This window comes from Polypterus senegalus, chromosome 2 (genome assembly GCF_016835505.1).
Source record: "Polypterus senegalus isolate Bchr_013 chromosome 2, ASM1683550v1, whole genome shotgun sequence".
NCBI lineage: Eukaryota > Metazoa > Chordata > Cladistia > Polypteriformes > Polypteridae > Polypterus > Polypterus senegalus.
The window spans coordinates 72,468,004-72,492,335 of record NC_053155.1 but is presented as its reverse complement, the minus strand read 5'-3'; the positions used below and the strand labels follow the sequence as shown (position 1 = coordinate 72,492,335).

Sequence of the window (24,332 nt, the reverse complement as noted above, 5' to 3'; positions counted from 1 at the left end):
CCTCACCAAGCCAGGTGTTTCTTACTAGCGGCCTGCTCCCTAATGACTTGAGCCCTCGTGCAGCAGCTGCCTGCTATCCTCTTTTGTTCAAACTATTGTTGGAGCACACCCCTTGTTAATTCACAGGCTGCCCGGGGCAGACCTTTCGAGTGACAGCGACTTGCTTATCTTAGAAACCTACAAGCCTGATGTGAGGCGGAGGAGTTGTCTTGCATCTGCCCGTGCAACTGATTGTGAGGTAGTTGGCTCTGATTGGTCAAACAAGGCTACTCTGTGATGGGGAAAGCATAGACATTGTTGCTCCATCTGTTCAGCTATTCATTGTTACACTTGCCTGCCTAGAAGTCTGCAGCAAAAATTGTCGAAGAGCTGTTGTTGCACTCACTACAAAGAAGCCAATGTCGGTGTGCTTTCCAGTGAATGTAAGTACTTTGATTGGGTTTATGAAAAAATAAATTGGGAAATTTGAGTATCCAAGCTACTGAACCTGTTACTGCTTATTCTGTTTGTCCATCTGAGTACTATCAAGGGTAGTTTTGTGGCTGAATAAGTTATTATTTTAATTGGGTCTTCATTTCCATATTTTTACTCGTGATTTTATTAGGATTAACAACTCTGCTCTCAAGTATTTGTGGTAAGTTAAAAACTTTTTTTTAACTTGTGGAAAAAGTAGGAAACTGTTTATTACTCTTAAAACTAATTGTAAATTATGATTTTTAAGCACTTTTCTGTGAGGGTGCTTCTTGGTAATCTGAATACCCTGGTGACTTTTCCATTTGGGATTACTTTAATATTACCATAGGTGCAAGGTTTTAAAAATGCTTTTATATTACTTATACAAGAAATTATTTCAAAGTACTAGTCTGCACAACAGTATTACAGTAATTTTCACTTTTAGTATCAAATATAACATTTACTATATGTTACTGTAATATAAATTGTTTTGTGAAAACTGCTACATAAAAACATACTTTGCTTAAACTTACATTTGCTTCATTGAGGGATAAACATTGCCTTGTACCCACTGTTAACAGAAAATCCTCAGGCTGCAGAATAAAGTAGAAACTGAAACGACGGTGGGTGGACAAATATATTGGGGGGGAAATAAGACTATTTTAGTACAAAGTGGTGGATAGATCTGTTACAATGCAAGAATAACTTCATATTAGAACGTGAATATGCATAACCTTTCAGCAGATTTTTATCACTCTAATTATGTAAATTGTAGTACAGGCAGATGACACCTTGTAGTTTGTATGAAGCCTATTACCATAAGTGCCTTAAATGAGAAAAATTGTGCCATAACATTAAAGGAGTTACACTGTGGTTCATAAAGGGTTAAGAAAAAGCCTCGTCTTTGTGCCACATGCCCCTTTGTGTGAACATATGCATAAGCCTATTGAAAGTTTTGCGAAGATGGGCAGGCCACCAGTTGCTGATCCCCTGTGGTTCCAGTAGACATCTGTTGCCCCCTTAGCATTAACCAATCTGTTCAAAAGGACACCCTTCCTTTGTTTCTTGCAAGCATACAGACAACAGTTCTTTACTTTACAATAGTAATTAAAGCCCTGTGGACTTGATTTTACATGTTTACTATAATGTTCTTCATGATGATAAGTGAATACTGAATTATTACACAGCATATTTTTATATCATACTTTTTTTAATGCTAACTTTTCGGTTACATTTGGTCTGCCTCATTTATTAGGAAAGGGAAAGGAAAATGTTCAATAAATGTTCAGTGTTAGTTTACATTTAAAAGCTTTTTCTCAAAGCACTTTTTGACAGTTTTAATTACTTTCATTACATTTTGCTATATTAGTGGAATCGCTAAGTTTGGGTGAATCAAGTAAACCATATAACACTTCGTTTGATAGTCTCTCTTTATACAAAATAAAAACATGTCGGAGACATTGTAGAAGAATGCTGAAAAATGTGAAGTATAGTTCAGTTAGTATTGGGATTTGAGTGTTGGTTCATGTATGCTGTCATCAAGTGGTGGCAAAGTAACTGTACATAGTGTAGCTTAAAACAAAAGTCATTCCTTAAGCATCTATTTTTTACAATTTAGACTTGCTTATCAGATGTTTTTTGTTGGTTTTCAGCAAGTACCTATTCTAGACTGAAAATAAGATGCAAGTTTTCTTTAGCTGCAACTCCTCTCTTAATGTGTCAGTTTCCTTTTCATTGAGATGCACAATGATTAAATCTGTGTAGGTACACTTTACACTTAATACTTAAAATTTAAAGTAATGAAAATATAAATAAACTCAATGTATATAGTTATATGATGTCTTTATCTTAGTGAACCGTGCCTTAAGACTCTCTTAAGTATAGATGTACTGTATAGTACAAATGCCTGTATATTTTTTTCAGAATTGGAGCATAGGTACTATAAATTACTTACTCAGGGTCATAAGAAAGGCAGGGGCCCAAATTATAGAAGTTACCTGGTTGTTTAATACCCAGTGCCATAGCCATTTAGGTGCAATACACCTGATGAGTGCTTTGTTGTGCTCACAATTGAATTATTACTTTTTACATTCACTGAAACCAAAACAAATTATTAAGGTGATGTGATTGCTTCAAGGTGCAAGTTTGCAGCAAGTTAAACTTACCCTGATAAATGTTTCTTTTGCAACTTGAGAACAGAAGGCAACTGATTCAGCTTTGATAATCTTAAACTGAATTATTTTTGTCTGTGTCATTACAATTAGTAAAAAACAGAATGTTTGAAGAGTCAAACCTTATATGAATTTCACACAAAAAATTCAGAACCAAATAGTCACACTTAATCAATTAACAAATTGAAGAGAATATAAAAATAGACGGGCTCCTATCTCAAGTAAATGAATAAATAGAAATGCCAGTAGACATTTTGTACTTAGTTGCCCACTCCTCTTCAAGTATTTATTCAGACAGTAGTTAAGGATGAACTTTTAAATACATAGGCTATTTCATTACAGTGCTATGTCACATTTTAAATACTTAGGATATTTCACTTACAAACTGTATAAGCAATAAAAATACAAATATGAGTCATTTATTGTGCAGTTTTTGTGAAAGTTAATTAGTTAAGGGCTTTTTTTTCAATGCTCTTTATTGTAAAATCTAGCTATCCCTAGATGTTGGCTGTTTCATGGAATTCCACATAATTTGTTGCTTGAAGTATTTTACTACTACTAATGATTTTTCTATGCAAGAAGTACATTTTCAAGTTGTAGCAATTGCTATTTGCAACATTTTTAAAATTGAATATGCCATGTATCAGTGGTATTTTGGGCTTGCAAAATTATGAAAAGTGCCAGCTGCAGTTGTTAAGGATTAGCGTTTTTGCATGAAAATCTTTCTATTATGTTTTGCATGAAAATCTTTCAGTCCACACGTGTCCACCTTTCTGCAGTTTTCTTTTCAGTGCTATTTTTGATGCATTGTTTGAAATAAGTTCATAAAGTTACTTTGCGCCAAACTTTACAAAAATTCAGCCATTAACTTACTCACATACTCAAGATTGTTTTATGCTAATCTCTTTACAGCTCTGCTATTGATTTACAAAGCTATAAATTTACATACCCTAACCTATCTACATTATCCTCACTGATTGTTTTATACCAGCTTTAAGTTAATATTATTATTTTTTTTTATGATTGCATCTAAACCCTGGAACACTCTCCCAGGATTATCAGTAAGTGTTCAAGTGTTTCTCGGCCTGACACGTGTGTCAACTGTACTGATTGAAACTGTTCTTTGCAGTTTAGCAGCTCTGACTTTACCTCTGCTCCAGGGTATTACCATTTATTTTCCTGTTTGTAGGAAATTCTACTTCATATAACCTCTGTTCGTTATCATGAATTTTTGTACTATCATGAAATATTGTTTTCCTAAAGTCTGAAGATGGTGTACACAGAAAGAAATGTGATTCTTAACTGTACATAATTTAATTGTGCCCACCAGTGTGTCAAAATAATGATTGTTGAGCACTTCATTTTTATTAGTAGAATAATGTTCTACAGTACTGTTGTAGGAACACTGTTTTTTGTAAAATAAATGCAAACATTTTATGATAGTTTTTCCTTTGTGGGAACATTCATGTTTTTAGTGTTGATAATAAATACCAAGCATTTGATCAGCATTTAAAGTACATTAAAAAAAATAAATGATTATGATGTTGCTTGGTGACTCAGCTCAACTTTTGATTAAGAGAAAAGAAAATAGATTCATAAACACATACAGATGTCTATATCCTACTGTCGGAGCAGATTGCAAGGTCTGTAGAACAATAACGTCGCAGTGCCCAGATTGGTTTGGCAGCTTTATTGTTCACAGAGGGTGAGCCAGACACACTTGAGCCTCGGCCTCTTTTGTGGGCCTTTGTTCCTACCAAATTATTCTTTCACTATCATGGCATTCATGATGACATGCTAATGTAGCAGAAACCTAGCAACTAGAAGCCTGTTGCTAGGCAGCCCTGTTTCCAATAGATTTATCTTTAATAGGTTTTGGAAATGCTTCCTGAAGGCCAAAGCAACAGATAAATTCTTCCTCATCCATGTTTCTTCAGAGATGAACTTGAACTTCAGACATTGTTTATAGAAATTAAATAATACAGCTACAAGAAATCATGCTAGGTCTCGCAGCAGTGGATACAACTGCTAGGAAATTTCCTTAAAAAAAAAAAAAAATCATCCTTAATATGACATAAGTAGGTTTTTATACTATTACAAATTAAGTTAACATTTTATAACAATATGGTTTTTTAACTTAAATGTTAAATTACGTATCTTTAAAAATATACATTTTGACTTAAAACATTTTAGCATTGTATTTCACAATGTACATTTAGTCCAACATAATTCTAGGACCCCATGATCATGGTTGAAAGAATTCAGAGGGTGCAAATAGACAAATTCCTACACACTTGAAAATTTTACTAGAAAGCAGAGACATAGTGATGTGGTGGTTAGCTTTGTTTAATATAAGCTCCAGGGTGTTATTCAGTGTCTAGCCTTTGTCTCTATGGAGACTACACATTCAACCTGTGTCCTTCTAGGTTAAAAGGAAACTAAATTGTTCCAGTATGTTAGAGTGTGTGTGTGTGTTTGTGTGTGTGTGTGTGTGTGTGTGTGTGTGTGTTAGGATTCTGTGTGGTGAGCTTTGTTCTTGTCTTGTGTCTAGTCTTACTGACATGACTTGTGGCTTTTCATAACTAACTAGTGAAACACAGGTTCAGGAAATTAATATATGCATTGATTTACAAGTTGATATCCTAGTAGTAATGGCCAAGATAAAGCAAGTCAAATTAAAATTGATGGTGTGCTAAACTAGCTAAACCAAAAATACATAAATTGTAAATTGCTCCAATTTAATATTAACAATTTAGCTTTCAGTGTAAAATATAAATGTAGCACTTTTCAAGTAGTGTGAATTTTTTTTTTTTTTTTGCTTAAAATGAAAATGTAAATATAAATAGGTATTTAGCCATATGGTGGTTGTCTCATTTTAATATTTCACTGGTAGCTATGGAAAAACATGGCCATGCTTGGTTTCCATGAGCTAAGAACAATCTTATTCTTACAATGTTGTAATCGTTCAATGATGGTTAGCTCGGTTTAGTTAGTTAGCTCTTCTGGTATTACATAAGCAAACCCAATATCTCGTTTGCCTTTGCACCAAGAATTAAACTTGAACATGACAGGACATGTTCATATAAAATACCTAGTAATCTATCTTCCCTGCTTTCTTTTCTATGCTATCTGCCTCAAGAGGTTTCTACTGATATTCCTCCTTTTTGCAATAGTGGAAAACTGTTGTCTTGATATGTGTATCCTCTTCTTCCATCCTAGTTAGCAGTAGACCTTTAAATGCATACTACAATAGGGGTCAGCTGCCAAGTCACCTTGTTCAAGCACATGATCGTCTTGCTTTGTACCAGATACATACACTTTGTAGACTCTAGACCAGCTGCACTTTGAAAAAAAAATCATGATTTTATGTGCTGATGATATATTTATGTGTTTAGGTTTATTTGTTTATTCAATGTGTGTTCTAACATTCTCAGGTCTGCTTAATTCAATCCAGGGTCTTGGAGTGCCTCCCAGCACATGGAGTAAAGTGGAAATTAACCCTAAACAACCAAACACTTATCACCTAATTATTGCACATGTGGTGGTGACTCTATATGGTGGTTTTACCCCAGGAGCAAAACTTTTACAAACCAATGATAGATGTTCTGTACATGACTGCAGGGTGTTTATTGCTACATATGGTTTATGTAAAAGTTTTTTTTGTGAAACACAATTGAGCTAACTGGAGACTGAAACAAAGTAAATGTTCCTCTCCTGATTTGGCCCAAAGTAAACAAATTACAAGTGTGAAAACTCTTTGAGACTGACAAAATCTTACCTACTTTTTTCATGTTTGGCTTTATCTTTTTTTTCATTAATTAATATATCACATGGTATTTGTTACGTGAGGTTAGATTTATCTAATTTTACGTGTTCTTTAGGGCTACAGCATATGATTGTTAGTTGTCTACTGATATGAAAACTTGTGGAACTCGAGAATGATTTGCTTAATTTATTGTAGCATGACTCACATTTAATTATCCAAATTGTTAGTAAATACCATGCAAGTCGAGCTATTGAACAGTAGTTACCTGGGCTAGGGTACACTGCATTTTAAAGGAAGTTAATTAGTAAACATGGGAAAGTGTGCTGAAGGTAAAACTATAAACACTTTTTTCTTGCTTCTCTTTGCATTTCTGTACTAAAAAGAGCATATTTAGAAAGTGGAAGGCTGAAGTTGGTTATACTTCCAGCAGACCAACTGTAAATCTGAAAGATGTCAGCTTTCATATTATGCATTCTTTAGTTCAGTGTGTGGGTATATTGCTTTACATCTCATTTTGCTCCATTTGTACATTGTTTTATAATTGAAGTTTTCAGTCCTGAATAAGTGGTCTGATTCATCTGACAACACATTTTCCACTGTAGACTAAATTTCTTGGATGTTTTTACTCAGAGTTTTGTTCTTATTCTTAAGTTATAAACTGTCACTTATTTTGACTGTATTTAATATGGACTGTGTTTAATTTGTGCTTTGGGTAATTAGTTTAGTTGGTATTTTTTTTTATCTTACAATACCAACCCAGTGAATCATTTGAAATATTGTACCCTTCAGAAATGAAACGATTTACTTGCTATGAAAATGCTTGTGAAAACTTTAAATCTTAAATCACACATTTAACACATGCACACACTCTACTCTTCAATGCTCTGCTCCATGGAATGAGTTATACTCTTGTATGATTTATACTTGGAATTATGCATGTTGTAACAGAACAGCAGGTTATATATATCACATAATGTTCTTAATGAGTACTGTTCTGCAGTTTTGCTGTCTGGCTCAAACTAGAGCTGAGGGTATTTTCAAAGCTTGCTTTCTTTTACTGTTTTTACAACTGTCATATTAGTGATTGTTGTATATTTAAACCAAACATAAAGAAGTTATGGTAATACCTTAAAGAATATCTACTCGCCATTTTTAATTGAAAACTTCTATGTCTTTAATAGTAAAACCAGTTTTTAAGAGAAAAATCTAGTTACAAAATATTTAATGTTATAGGATAATACAATTGACGTTGTCTGTTTAGGCTGTAGTTTGTAGCTCTGTACAACACTGTTATTGTAAAGGTTTTTGTCAAGTCTTTTAACAGGTGTTAGTGGTTGGTGGTTTTATGCCTGATGCTGCAAGGTAGGTTTCAGCCCAAAAAACTTTAAATGGAGCAAAGCTGATTCATTGATGACATAATGAAACAAATAGGACAAAGACTTGCCCCTTTACTTATCACAGGAGCAGCAGCTGTTAAGAAGATAATTAAATAATAAATACATAACAGGGGTGCTAACAATCCAATTTTTCTATCATTCTATGTATTGGGACAGGGTTGAAGTTCTCTAAATGTAATCATCTAGGAGGCTGTGAGTGCTTTTCATTTTGCTTTTGTACTTTAAATTTATTTTATTGAGTTATTACACTTTGCTATTCTAGTAACTTAATGTCACAGCAGTGATGAATATCAGGAACTTTTGCCAAAGGAGTCATTCCTGTTCTTTCCAAAATAATTTATAGAGCTGAAGTAGCAGTCTGTGAGTTAGTGTGATCTTCAAATAGCATTTTAAAAGAATATTGTTGCAAAAGAAATTACTAAAATAAAGGTTGTGCTTGTGTGAGTGGTATAGTGATGTGAGAAAAGCATTATAAGATATACTCATGCTGATAATGTTTTGGAGAAGAGGAGGATACAGGTTCAATGGCAACAGTTAACTCCTTAGTCGTCTGCATCATGTGCCACTATGTGCACTATGCATTTAATTATTACATGTAAAACTGTTTTAAAAATCTTCTAATTCACTATGGGGAAACTGCCTAAGAATATGCACCGTAGTACAGAAATAAGCATAGATGTTTAAAACTTTGTTGAAAAATACGAAAAACCCAGAAAATGTACTGGAAGACTGATGAGAGCTTTGTTTATGCAAAATTAGATTATGAGATGAGAGTTTTCATTTTATGTCTTTTTTTTTTTTTTTGTCTTCTAGGAATACAAGGCACTTTATTTTCAAGAGCACCAAAACCTTTTGAGTGTAAAATCAGGCGTATGCGGCAAATTCATGGGCTTAAAGGATCAACTGGATGATGGAATAGATGCCATCCTGGACTTTAACCTGGACTACTTACATGTGGAAAGCACAGATCGACAGCTCAGGGCTATTGCACCTTGGTCCAGGCTAGAGAGAACCAGAATGGACAGAATAAATGCCAGAAACGATGAAGGCAGAGCAGGATCTGTAGAGGACACCACCTGCAGCAGCTCTTTAGGAGATTCAGAGGATAGTACCAGTTCAGACAGTGAGTCTGAGCATGTCACTAGTGCCATACCGGATACAAACTTTTTGACAAAAACGCATCGTCAGCTTTGTCGTTCACCTTGTATTGACCCTACTGATACCTTAAGGACAGAAATATTATATAACAGTTCAGAGGATGATCATGGACCATCAAAAGAAGAAAAGAAACCACCAGATGTTGGCAGGGACTACCAGAATAAAATTGAATTTGCACTGAAGTTGGGTTACACAGAGGATCAAGTCCAGCTTGTGTTAAGCAAGTTGGGTTCAGATGCTCTTATCAATGATATCCTTGGAGAACTGGTAAAGCTTGGAAGTAAATCTGAGATGGAGCAGCCCCTTTTGAACAGTGGTGCTGGGAGCTGTACGTCTTCATCGTCATCTTCCTGCTCTTCATCATCCTCCTGCCATTCTGCATCTGTTGAGTTACACCGCTCTGATTCTCCTTTCCATGAAGACATAGCTGAAGATGCTGCAAACTTGAGACCTATTGTTATTGATGGAAGTAATGTTGCTATGAGGTAAGTGAAAGAAAAGAAAGTGTTTATTAAAAGCGATTAAATTATTGTAGTGTCTGAGTAAAAGATTAAAGATGGTAGCTATTTGGAGGAAAAAAAAAAAGAAAAGCTATGTATACTTTGGGCCTCTTGCAAAACAAGCATGTAAATGTATTTACAGAGTACAGTCAGTTAGGGCTGTCTATGCCAGATTACTCCAATATTTTTGTGTTAAAACAAAAAATCCTGACTGCTTAATATGTCTGTAAAAGCATATGCACTGCATTCTTGCATAGTCTGTTAAATATTTATGCAGATGCCCCCAACCTCAGTCTGAACAGCTCTTACCACGGAGCAGTGAGTTAGAGCCCTTTTGAAATAGGGCACATAGTCTTGAGTTGAATTGTGAAATTATGGGTTCAGTCTCTGTTAATGTGTGACACTGAGCAAGCTGCTTCACTTGCGTGCTTTCCAACAAAACAGTATATACTGTACACACCATAGCTGTTCATTTGTAAAACTTGCTAGAATGATATTCACGATAGATGGATGCTGTGTGTCAGAGGTATGGCATCAATCACTAGGAACAAATACATATATTTCCTGACGGTAGAGTTCACTTGCTATCTTAGTTGCACAATCAGAATAAGCATTTTGCACTTCAGTTGCGGTTCTGCCTGAAGATGGTGATTGATAAAATGCTCTTAACCACAAATGCATAAGCCATAAGTGCTGTTCTTTTCTGTCTTGATAATTGTTACATTTCAATTTTTTGTCTAACCTAATTTAATATTGTTTGTGTGTGTTTTGATTTTTTTCTCCCATTAACTTTTATGTTGGTAACATTATTTTAACGAAATATCTTAAATAATCAATTCAAATAATTAAATTTCATTTTCACGTAAGAGCCCTGCATGCTAATAACATTGAATTTAATAAAGAAATAAACATCCATCCCAATATTGACAACTAAATAGAGAAACATTATGCCATATTTGACATAAACACAGACGCAGTCATTGGTCACCTGCTCTTTAACATAAAAAGCTTGCTTCTCCAAACAGCAAGTCAAAATACTGTCAAGTCAGATTTGCAGCCAGCTGAGTGGAGGCCTTTTGTTTTAGTGTTCCCTCTTAATTTTTTTTAATTTTGCTGATGAGCTGGTGTGAATAACAGATGATCTGGGACCTCACGTATAAACAGTGCATATGCACAAAAATGTTGCCTACGCCCATTTCCACGCTCATATCGTGATGTATAAAAACTAAACTTGGAGTAAAGCCATGCACATTTACAAACCAGGTAAATCCCTTGCATACGCTAGTTCTCCGCTCGGTTTTGCAAACTGGCGGCACCCAGTGTCAAAGTAGAGCTACCGTACCTGTGTGGTTTCCCTTTATTTTTTAGATTCACATCCCTGATGCGGCTATATCAAGTACACTGAAATTAACCGCATATCATTTATTAGTTTAAGGCATCTGATTGTAATCAACCCGAAACCATATAATGGTGTACAGAATGGCCAAACTATTTCAAATACTATAGCTGCTTTAGCGTTGTCACTGTCCGTGTACCACATGGAGTATTTAAACCACTGTGTTAGAATCCCAGTGTGGAATTACAGCTCGACAGCAGCTGATCAGAAACATCTACTGCAAATTATGTCAAGAGCGGGAGAATTTTCGGGATAGAGCTTCTAGCACACACTGCCTCAACCATGTGCACAGACTATTTGAAATTCTTCCATTCGGGAAATGCTTCAGAGCCATTCTTGTACAAACCTCGTGGTTCAGAAACAATATATATATATATATATATATATATATATATATATATATATATATATATATATATATATATATATATATATATAAATTCAGTCAGTCCATCAAGTGCTCCTGGTAGAATTGTTTATAATTATAAGTGCAATTGCCTCACTGTAAACTTGCATTACATTTGTAATATTGCACAACCTGAGCCAATTATGCTTTCATATTGTATATTTTTCACAGTTCTATTGTTATCATTATTATTTTATTGTTATTGTTGTTGTTATTATTGTTTAACATTTTATAGGAAAATAAGTTTATGGAGGATTTCCATATTGAATCTCATTGTACCATACAATAAAGGAATTCAATTCAGTTGAGAGCACGTATTTACAGATGATAACTGGCTTCGATTTAGATTTCCAGGCACTATCTTCGTGGAGCTCTTGATATCATTTCAAAGATGAAATGCATTAAATTATATATATATTACATTATACAGATATATTTTAAACTTAATTTAAATAATGTACTGTATATTGTTAATGATTAAATATGGGAGGACTCGGTAGACAGCGGTAGCGATGAACTGGCGCCCCATTCAAGGCTTGTTCCTGCCTCGCGCTGTATGCTTGCTGGGGCTGGTGCGACCCTGGATGGATGGATTGTTGGATGGATAATTAAGCATGTACTACGAAGATATTTCAGTGTTCCTTAAAAGTTTTGAAGAATCGGCATTCTAAGCTTACAGATGGCTTAACATTTATTAAAGAGCTGATTGTTTGGCGATTGGTTATTTGGTGAATGAAAAGGAAGGAATTGGGGGTTAGTACGTTTGAAAGAGACAGTACTGCTGCAATGAATTATTTTATTGAGGGTTCTGCACGGGGCGGGAACAATCTCTGGAAGGGGTGCCAGCTCGTCATTACCACTACACCAACATGCCTCAGTGTTTAGTACATGATTTAATATCTATCATCATGAAAGTTATCTCAAGGTTACATCTTAGTATTTAAACTGTTCAGAGAGCTTTAAGATTGTGAATGTAATGTATTCTGTCTCCTGTCGGTGTAAGAGAAAGCCCATTTAAGAAGCACATACTGATTCACATATGTAAAAGTACATAGAATATGACGCATTTAACGTGCTACTTTAGTTACGGTGGGATTTGAGAAACTATTAAACGATTTTAAGATTAAGTTCATGATGTTCTGCTTTAATGACAAAATAAACTACATGATTAAAGTGGAAATTTCAACCTTTTTTTAACACTGTGTCCCAGTTTTTGTTTTTTGTTTTTCTTTGTACCCTAATACGCTTCCATATGACACTCAGACGTTATGCTACGACTCACCTTTTCACGGCAACTTTGATATCTGACCACTTATTTATTTCGGGCACTGTGCGACTTTCTGAACTTGAGCCTTCGAGTTTCTCTGCCTCTCTGTCACTCGATCAACTTCCTCTTGTTGTTTATATCACTGCTTAAACCAATAAATAAAATAGTACGTTTCTCTTTGCCTCTACTTGGTATTTGCTGAAATTTTTCTTTTTCCCTGTGCTTTTGCCATTTTCATTTCACAGAACGCAAAACATAAGGGGCTATTTATATTGAATTGCATATTTCGAGGAGTTATTCTGGGAGGGGGAGGGGTGGGACCGCAGGCGCATGCACGAGCGTTACCTTTCACACAGACAGGGATTTATGGAGCATAAGAATGTGGAAGTTGGCTCATTTCCACTTTTTTCCGTATGCCATGTTTTAGTGTGAATTCTACGCATGGCATTAACATTGAGGCCCCTGGTAATTTCCTTTTACGACTAGTTTTGTTTTAGTCCCACTGCTCAGCACAAGCTTTCCCCTTTGAAGCATTGATTGATCATTGCAAAACACCAACAAATTAAGGACAACATGTGAAGAAGTAGTATACCTGTGGAGTTCGCGGCAACTCAGACCCTTTCTTCAGGGAAGGTGTAATCAAGTTTACATCTTGCCTGAAGAAAAGGGGCCTGAGTTGCCTGGAAAGACTGCATATTGCAATCGTCTTAGTTAGCCAATAAAAGGTGTCATTTTGCTTGACTTTTCACTACATTCATGATGGCTAGCATTGTACAACACCCTAGTACTACTCACATTTAGGAGGGAAATATATATACATTTTTATAGTGAGTCAGAAGCCTCCCACTAGCCTGTTTTTTAAGATTCTCTATTCCCCCATCCCCTAAAGTTTTGCTGTGAGAAAAGCCTTAAATGATGCAAAAAGCAACTATCGGACGTCACACCAAGACCTGTGGAGGAAGATGTATTTAGAGATGAATGTTAAGTGGGTATATCAGCCATACCAGCCTTAGCTAAGAAAAGGGATTCCTCAAATGGATCAAGAGTAAGTATTTACAAAAAGAATGCTATATATAGCATTTAGCAAGTTACAAATATCTTTCCTTTTAAGAGGGCATGACCCTCAACAGAGGTAAGATCTTATGCCAGTAGAAGCGCAAGATCTTAGCTTCCCGGAGATGTTTGGGTTTTTTTTTCACTTTTTCCTTACTTTCACACATCATGCAGTGTGCTCTAATTTTTAATGATTGCTTCACAAAGACGATCTCCTGGAGGAGTTTTGATTTGATGCTACCTTGTCCAAGAAATAAATGATTCATGCTAGATCAAGCCCAATCCATAAATGCTCCATTAAAGCCAGCCAAAAATATTGAGCTCGGAGTTAGAAAAAGACATAATAATCTTTATTTAATGAGGATTACAGAAAACAATGAAGGAAATAATATGGCATGTTGGATTAATGAAGTTTCAAGTTTTTTTTTTTTCCAGTAATTGAAAGATGCCATCGAGTATACTCTACATCAAACTACACTGTGTATCCAAAACCCTGAATTTTGTAATTCCTTTATGTGGACTGGCAACTGGTATTCCAAGAGGCTGGGAGAGCTCTAAACCGGTCATGTGAGCAGCATAAAGTCCATTTTTTGTCACCTTACTACCCTTCCACAACCAGCCTAGCACATAAGGCAATGATTCCTGTCTTGAAGAAAGCTCAATAAGTCATTCTGCATTTTAACCCCACTCATCTTAAGTTTTCATTTAGCTTGATACTGATTAATGTCGTGAAGAAGGCTATCAGCAGTTATCAATATTTTTTGTCATTGGCTACCCTCTGTGTAGTTGCTGTGCATTTGTTTTTACACAGCTGTACTCTTAGTGTAAGTATGAACAGATGTTTCCTTTCAGACCTTTCCCATTAGAGAGTCATAGTCATTAATGTTGCTGAGTGTTTGTTTTCATACTTCTGGATGTTTCTCCCATGTATGCCTTTGTCATTTATCATATCGGTATTCAGTAATTTCCCTTCTCTTAAAAGGGAATTGTGGCAGGCAGCCTCCATCCCCACAGCATAGGGAATCGGCCTCTAACAGCCTTATGTTACGATACCTTCACATCTGTTCCATTATAGACTGACTTTGTGGTTTATAGTTTCACCGTCATTATGTAATTGTGTTTGCAGGCTTCATGGCTTTGATGGAAAGTTAAGGGTGCTTGCTTTTGCACTCTAGGTTTTAGTCACTTGCATTGACTAAACACTTCATTTTTTTTTTTTACTTCAAAATTAAACCCATTGGCACAGCAATTTCCATAATGGGATTGGGAACTGTTACAGACTCAGCTTTCATACTTTCTTTAATTGGTGGGTTTAGAGTGGGATTCTTTGTGAATGTATTACCTAAATTTTCTTGCCTTACAACTAGGAAACATTTTTCTTTTTCAAATTCTCATTCATCTTCATGCTTTGTCCTTTCATTATGACACTCTTAACTATGAGATACTTGGTGGCTCTGACCTGGAATATTAGAGGCCTTGAAGTAAATAATGCCCACAGAGAGTTATTTCTTAGACTACTTATTGCATAATAGAATGACAGTATCCAGTAAACTAAACTCGCTTTAGGCAACATGCCATGCTTTCTGCAAAGATATAGTCTTGGAAACACAGGGTTTTAATTATAATTAGGAGCACACCATCTAGCATTCTGTAGGCAGATTGTGTTTTTGCTTCATAGAGATAGCAGGCAGAAAAATGGCTTTACACATTCCCAGACTCGTGTCAATCCTAGTTTTAGTCATTACTCTCAGAGCAGCATTCTCAAAGTGAATGGTTATGACGGGCCTATGAGTCAAAGAATTATTTAGTCCACATATGCTGTCTGTAGTTTCAGACCCAAATTTAACAGATGTTTTCAGATTAATGAATCCTGCCGCTAAAGAATTTTTTTCTTGCCAAAGTGAACAATGTAGAATTGACTGCATTCTTACATCTCAGTCTCCATCACTTATTATTACAGAAGATAACATATTGCTAGTGCCCTATCTGATCATAAATCCATTTTGTTTAAAATTTCATCTTTCTTATTTGCTTACTTGGGACACCAGATGGACTGGCAAATTCTCAATATTACATAATCCAGCCTTTTTCTCAAAACATTGCTGATCTTCAAAATTTTAATGTAATTCAGGACTATGTTGAAGATCCTGTTTACATATGCCTTGCCATTAAGGGATTTCTTGTTCCCTTATTTGTGTAATTTAATCATAACAGGCAAATTACTTAACTGGAATCACAACTTGCAACTTTGTAACACACACAGCCCCATGTGGTTGACTCAAACTGGAGTAAGTAAGCGCTTGCACTTTTTGTTATACGTGTATAATCCAGTGATCTCCTTTATCAAGCTGAATTGTAATATGATCGTAATTCTGAGTACCCTTCTCCTGAACAGTATAAAGACACTTAGGACTATGGTAGTTACAACTTGATATTCTTGATGGACTCTCACTCTGAACTGTTAGTGAAGCTAATTACATAATGGCTTTAAACAATAGCACAATATTACATGCACAAAGACCAGACAGATCTGGTCCAGGCTTGTTTTTCACAGTTAATAGGTCATCTCCTTTATTGTATCAGCAGTGCCCACCAGTTACCAACCCCAACAGCATTAGTGTCATTGGATGCAGAAAAAAAAATTTTAACTAAATGAATTGTGTGTACTGGTGGCTTGGGAAAGTGCTGACTTTAAATGGGGTTTGGCCTCAACTTTATAAATGTGATTAAAATGTTACATAATACTCTTTATGCTTTCCTTACAAATTCTAGGATATCTGCAAATTTTAGTGTTTTTAGTGGTACCTAGCAGGCTTGCAATCTTTATCCACTATTATTCATCTCTCTTAAGCCCCTAGCAATAGCCTTGTGTTTATTTCAATAAATATTCCCCCATCAGAGACTCTGGTGTCACACTAGTCATTTCTTTATACTCTTATTATGTTTAGGTAATAATTCCGTTAAGATCCTTTGTGGTCTTCACTTTTTCAACTCTGAATAACCACTTTGAGCATTCTGACATGCCTAACCCTATCCATTCACATCTTTTTTTTTTCTTTCTATATATATATATCTAGTTATTACAAATATTTGTCACAACAGAGAATCAAATTCAGGTGAATTATAATAAAGCTATGAAATGAAATCCTCAAAATCCTCAAATCCTCCTATGGACAGATTCCCCCATCTGAGCTGTAGATCTCTGCAGCTCGTCCAGAGTCACCATGGGCCTCTTGGCTGCATTTCTGATCAGCGCTGTCCTTGTTTGGCCTGTGAGTTTAGGTGGACGACCTTGTCTTGGTAGGTTTACAGTTGTGCCATACTCCTTCCATTTCTGAATGATCGCTTGAACAGTGCTCCGTGGGATGTTCAAGGCTTTGGAAATCTTTTTGTAGCCTAAGCCTGCTTTAAATTTCTCAATAACTTTATTTCTGACCTGTCTGGTGTGTTCTTTGGACTTCATGGTGTTGTTGCTCCCAGTATTCTCTTAGACAACCTCTGAGGCCGTCACAGAGCAGCTGTATTTGTACTGACATTAGATTACACACAGGTGCACTCTATTTAGTCATTAGCACTCATCAGGCAATGTCTATGGGCAACTGACTGCACTCAGACCAAAGGGGGCTGAATAATTACGCACACCCCACTTTGCAGTTATTTCTTTGTAAAAAGAATATATCTTTCTACATCCAAAGTAACACATATGCTCTGTGCTTTCCTCATATGGAAGCAGGCATTTAATACTTTGGACTCATGTCCATAGCAGCATGGACATTCACCAGGTTTTGAAATGATGCTTTACGTATTGGAAGGTTTACACAGACGTGAGGGATTAGCTTATAGCCATTGTGGGCGAAAACATAAATAAACTAATTTTCATGCTCATTGTTCCTCTTTTTGCAGTTGGGATCAGTGTTTAGAACATGTGAAGCTGTAGTAGCTCTCCCTTAACATCCTCTTCTAGTGCTTTTTCAAGTCTTCTCACCTTACCAAAAAAAAAGGGTTTTTTCTCTCAACCCACAATAAAACCTCATACGTGACATGTCTTTAAATGCTAAGTGGTTACATCCCAAGCACACATCTCTTTCCAGAATACTACACTTTCAAAAATTTAAGACTAGTTTCCAAAAATGCGTATTGTCTTCTTTGTTTCTTTACAAACACTGATACTTTGGGTGGGAGAATATCTCAAGGACTGTCTTTAGACTCTTCTTGTCCATTCTGTACTATAAAACCAACAGGCAATGTTAGACAAATAGGTGGAAGGAAGAAAGTTATTTAAAAAAAAATCTTAATGGGCAGACACAGTGAGACATTATAGAGATATTTTGCCACTGGTATAAAGGAGCACCAGTAGATTTTCTTGACACAGTTCTATTAAATGATTCATTTACTGAAAGTACTCATTGTTAGTGTGTCAGAGAGAGGGTGTTCAGCAATGACTGCTATACTTTTTTGTCATCCCCTTTTTGGTACACTCCATAAGTGCAGAATCACTTGAGAATTTCTGCATTGACATGACCTGGTGTTATTTTTATAGTTGGTTGTGCGAGGGAAGAGAAAAGGAGACAGGTCTGTTTATTGTGGTGCTCCAGTGTTGCTCATATCCATATAAGAAACACAGTCTGAGTCTTACAAACTGCAGTTTTCCCAACAAATTGTCAATTATGTAGGACACCATAGGCTCATCCATATGCATATCCTGTGTTCTCCCTAGCATCTTTTAACTGGGCGTCCGGTTGTCATCTCTCATGACATTGTGAGATGACAGCCACAGATCTAATCTGCAGGGGACGAGCGGGCGGGTTGGCAAATATTGTAGAAGCAGTGATCGCAAGTTGCGAGGGGAGAGGTGTGGGACGAGATGTTGCCAAAGTTATTATCGAGGACGAGGCAGAGCGGAGTTCACAAGCAAAGAGTATGGGGAGGTGGGCTTTCGAGAGGTGGGTGTACATGGTAATAGCGGGGGGTGGAGCAGCTTAATACAGTAGCAAGGATTATGGAGAGATGGGCGGGCGAGAGGGGGCTGTACATGTTAATAGCGGGAGCGGAGTGGCAGTTCACAAGCAAAGAGGATGTGGAGAGGCGAGAGGAGGACTGATAAAATTGCATGCGTGCTGTCTTTATCTGACGTACCAAAACCCCAGTTCCTATCCTTCCTTTTTCTTTCTCCACATAACCAATCACCACACGATAAACGTCTTTGTGAAATTAAAACTAGTTATGAATTTAGACCATGGAGTGTTCAGAACTTTAAAAAAATCTTTGTTATACATTTTTAATTATTCCATCCATTCAGGGTTGCGCCCATCCCAGGAAGCATTGTGTGCGAGACAGGAACAAATTCTGAACAGGCGCCAGCTCATCGCAGGGTGAATACAAGCACACACATACACACTAGCAGGGTCAATTTAGCATCACAAAACCCCACATCCTACATGACTTTGAAAGGAAACTAAAGCACGCCGAGTAAACCCACCAGAAAAACATGCTAACTCAAGGCATGGAGCACCCGGGACCCTCTTTGCTGCGAGGCAGAAGTGCAGCCTCAACGCCACCATGCCCCCACATGATTAGTACATGCTTTAATGCATTTCATCATGAAAATGATATCAAGTACAAACCGGATTCCAAAAAAGTTGGGACACTAAACAAATTGTGAATAAAAACTGAATGCAATGATATGGAGATGGCAAATGTCAATATTTTATTTGTAATAGAACGTAGATGACAGATCAAACGTTTAATCCGAGTAAATGTATCATTTTAAAGGAAAAATATGTTGATTCAAAATTTCACGGTGTCAACAAATCCTTGAAAAGTTGGGACAAGTAGCAATAAGAGGCTGGAAAAAGTAAATTTGAGCGTAACGAAGAGCTGGAAGACCAATAAACACTAATTAGGTCAATTGGCAACATGATTGGGTATAAAAAGAGCTTCTCAGAGTGGCAGTGTCTCTCAGAAGCCAAGATGGGTAGAGGATCACCAATTCCCACAATGTTGCGCAGAAAGATAGTGGAGCAATATCAGAAAGGTGTTACCCAGCAAAAATTGCAAAGACTTTGCATCTATCATCATCAACTGTGCATAACATCATCCGAAGATTCAGAGAATCTGGAACAATCTCTGTGCGTAAGGGTCAAGGCCGTAAAACCATACTGGATGAAAGTGATCTCCGGGCCCTTAAACGACACTGCACCACAAACAGGAATGCTACTGTAAAGGAAATCACAGAATGGGCTCAGGAATACTTCCAGAAACCATTGTCAGTGAACACAATCCACCGTGCCATCCACCGCTGCCAGCTGAAACTCTACAGTGCAAAGAAGAAGCCATTTCTAAGCAAGATCCACAAGCTCAGGCGCTTGTCACTGGGCCAGGGATCATTTAAAATGGAGTGTGGCAAAATGGAAGACTGTTCTGTGGTCAGACGAGTCACGATTCAAGTTCTTTTGGAAATCTGGGATGCCATGTCATCCGGACCAAAGAGGACAAGGACAACCCAAGTTGTTATCAACGCTCAGTTCAGAAGCCTGCATCTCTGATGGTATGGGGTTGCATGAGTGCGTGTGGCATGGGCAGCTTGCATGTCTGGAAAGGCACCATCAATGCAGAAAAATATATTCAGGTTCTAGAACAACATATGCTCCCATCCAGACATCATCTCTTTCAGGGAAGACCCTGCATTTTTCAACAAGATAATGCCAGACCACATTCTGCATCAATCACAACATCATGGCTGCGTAGGAGAAGGATCCGGGTACTGAAATGGCCAGTCTGCAGTCCAGATCTTTCACCTTTAGAGAACATTTGGCGCATCATAAAGAGGAAGGTGCGACAAAGAAGGCCCAAGACGATTGAACAGTTAGAGGCCTGTATTAGACAAGAATGGGAGAGCATTCCTATTTCTAAACTTGAGAAACTGGTCTCCTCGGTCCCCAGACATCTGTTGAGTGTTGTAAGAAGAAGGGGAGATGCCACACAGTGGTGAAAATGGCCTTGTCCCAACTTTTTTGGGATTTGTTGACACCATGAAATTCTGAATCAACATATTTTTCCCTTAAAATGATACATTTTCTCAGTTTAAACTTTTGTTCCGTGATTTATGTTCTATTCTGAATAAAATATTAGAAGTTGGCACCTCCACATCATTGCATTCAGTTTTTATTCACGATTTGTATAGTGTCCCAACTTTTTTGGAATCCGGTCTGTATTTATCTTAGCATTGTAAATGTTCAGGAAGTAGGAATATCATGAAATTAATGTATTCTGTGTGGTGATCGCTGCCTGCGCCTCCTTTTAGTACAAAAGAGAGTCAGTTTAAGAAGCACATGGTGATTAACATGGGTCGGGGAACACTTAACACAAAACATTTCATTCTCTTTATAATTTATGACTGGGCTTGAGAAAATCTACTAAATATTCATTTTAAGATGACCTTTAGTTTACAATTTTCTACTTTAATGACAAACTATGAGAATAAAGTCAACACGTTGACTTTAATATCAAGATAAACAGAGAGAATAAAGTGGAAATGTCGACTTTATTCTCGACATAAGCATTGAGAATAAAGTGGAAATGTCAAGAATGCGTACCTGCCGTGGTGCAAGTGTGCATTGAATATCCAACAGGCTCTCACTTTCCCACTCAAAAGTCTTATTCAAAGGTACTTTTAATTTTTTCCAAACGTTTTACCAACATGAGCATCCCAGCCAACACAGGGCACAAGGCAGGAACCAATCCCGGGCAGGGTGCCAACCCACCGCAGGACACACACAAACACACCCACACACCAAGCACACACTAGGGCCAATTTAGAATCACCAATCCACCTAACCTGCATGTCTTTGGACTGTGGGAGGAAACCCACGCAGACACAGGGAGAACATGCAAACTCCACGCAGGGAGGACCTGGGAAGCGAACCCGGGTCTCCTAACTGCGAGGCAGCAACACTACCCACTGCACCACCGTGCCACCCTCAGTCCAAAACAGATTTTACTAAAAATGGCAACAACATCAGAGCTCAAAGAATCGCTTCCAAACTTATCCAGACTAGCTTATATTGGGCTAGTGATCCCAGTGAGGGTGTTTTCTGCCCATAAAGATCAAGAAATGAAGAAATCATTTTATGACACGATTTACCTTTATTTATTTACTTACTTCCTAAAGCCTAAAGTCACAAGTAGTGTTCAGAGGGCATGCTCAAAAATGTGTGTAATGCCAAAAAAAGTGCCTGCTGACACTTTAGTATGCAAGCAATGGTATGTGCATGTGAAAACAGCAGTATGAGATGCGGGGGTGGGGTGTGTTTGGGCTCATGAACACGGCCGAGATAATAAAACTGACTAATAAAAAATAAAAATAAAAAAGCTAACCTTTACAAGTATCATAAATTACACCGGCTGTTACAGACTGAAATCAAATGTATGTTTTTATTCTAAAATAGTAAGACTAAGAGCAGTTTACTTCTCAAAACGTAGTGGTGCAGGATCGAACTCGCGACCTTTTGATTCCCAGTCGGGAGCTGAATCAATTGCGCCTTGGAGGCAGTCTTAATAAACAAGTGTCAATGTCGCATGTTAAGGCGGCTTTTTGTTTCTGCAGTTATGTTTTTGAATAAAAGCGCAATTGTTGTGTTAGATTTGTACCTTCTGTGAAAATATTTCTTTGATATTTGGACTTCATACATTATATAGTTTATGCCTACATTTTGTCATCTACTACTAGAATATAAAAAACGTTTCTGTTTTAACAATGTGTTTACACAGATTACTGTAGAAACGGAACGGACATGAAATGCGTGTGTTCCAAACAACCATCTATTATTTCCACTCTAAAACTCCACTTCACTCCCAGAAAATCAATCAAGGCATGATCTGGGAGAAGTTTGTGCACGTTCTAAGTCGGTGGGGGGGATGGAAAAATCAGCATTATAGCTCATTTTCCTTTCATTGTATGAGTTAGCACCCTCTGTCACACAGACACCCTAGGAGAATTCTAAGCAGAAGTTTGGTCTAAAAGTACCACTATTCTCAGAAGATATACCCTGGTTCTATCTGCTGTTACACAAACATTGCATGCATTACCTATGTGGGAAGTGCAAAACAATGCAGGTGTGTAGAGAAATAAATACTTAGTAGCCGACGTGGATATGCCACACAATTGGGGAAATTCTCTATTTATAAAGCATACCAGCCAAAATATCAAAAAGAATGCATATCATCCAAATATATCCAAAGGGAACTATTTATTTTTTGAAGTGTGAAAGACACATTTCCATCCTGGTATAGTAAGGAATCCAGTAGCTCCTCAGATTTGCAGTCATTTCCAAAACCATTTTAATTGACAGTGCTAATCTTTGGGGATGCACTTGCCTTTAAAAGTGTATAAAAGTAAAGTAGGAAGCTACTATGTATGGACAGAGATTACTCATATTGAAATGATGATGACTAGTTGCCAAGATTGCCATGATGCAAACAGAAACTGAGGAAATGATTAATACAATCTTCTGATTTCTAGGAGTGAGCATAAGATTTGTGGAATCTCAGCTTGTCATATCTCAAGTTACTAGCAAAATCCTTCAAATGGATTCTTTAATAACGGGGCAGTTCACATTCACTGCTAGGGTACACCATACTGCTTCCTCAGCACAAGTGGAACAAATGTGAGGTTTCACATATGTCATCTTAACTGTAATGTACTGAAAGAATAACTGTCTAATTTCTCAAAGTGTAATATATATATATATAATATATATATATATATATATATACATACACATACACACACACACACACACACACACACACACACACACACACAGTATCTCACAAAAGTGAGTACACCCCTGGCATTTTTGTAAATAGTATTATATCTTTTCATGGGACAACACTGAAGATATGACACTTTGATACAATGTAAAGTAGTTAGTGTACAGCTTGTATAACTGCTGTCCCCTCAAAATAACTCATCACACAGCCATTAATGTCTAAACTGCTGGCAACAAAAGTGAGTACACCTCTAAGTGAAAAATGTCCAAATTTTGACCAACGTGTCAATATTTTATGTGGCCACCATTATTTTCCAGCACTGCCTTAACTCTCTTGGGCATGGAGTTCACTAGAGCTTCACAGGTTGCCACTGGAATCCTCTTCGACTCCTCCATGATGACATCACGGAGCTGGTGGATGTTTCCGTTTTGAGGATGCCCCACATATGCTCAATAGGGTTTAGGTCTGGAGACATGCTTGACCAGTCCAGTACCTTTACCCTCAGTTTCTTTAGCAAGGCAGTGGTCATCTTGGAGGTGTGTTTGGGGTCGTTATCATGTTGGACTACTGCCCTGCGGCCCAGTTTCCAAAGGGAGGGGATCATGCTCTGCTTCAGTATGTCACAGTACATGTTGGCATTCATGGTTCCCTCAATGAACTGTAGCTCCCCAATGCCGGCAGCACTCATGCAGCCCCAAACCATGACACTCCCACCACCATGCTTGACTGTAGGCAAGACACACTTGTCTTTGTACTCCTCACTTGGTTGCCGCCACACGCTTGACACCATCTGAACCAAATAGGTTTATCTTAGTCTCATCAGACCACAAGACATGGTTCCAGTAATCCATGTCCTTAGTCTGCTTGTCTTCAGCAAACTGTTTGCGGGCTTTCTTATGCATCATCTTTAGAAGAGGCTTCCTTCTGGGACGACCGCCATGCAGACCAATTTGATGCAGTGTGCGGCATATGGTCTGAGCACTGACGGGCTTAC

The 24,332-nt window shown here is 37.3% G+C and overlaps 1 protein-coding gene across 2 annotated transcripts in view; it reads left to right on the top strand.

Moving 5' to 3' along the window:
- The window catches only part of LOC120523027 (probable ribonuclease ZC3H12C), a 98,235-nt gene that overhangs the window by 42,270 nt on the left and 31,633 nt on the right, over positions 1–24,332 (top strand). For both annotated transcript variants that reach the window (XM_039743951.1, XM_039743950.1), the window contains exon 2: positions 8,601–9,430. In XM_039743951.1, the coding sequence (XP_039599885.1) occupies positions 8,673–9,430 (758 nt within the window). In that variant the 5' untranslated portion in view covers positions 8,601–8,672. The remainder of the gene's footprint in view (positions 1–8,600; positions 9,431–24,332) is intronic.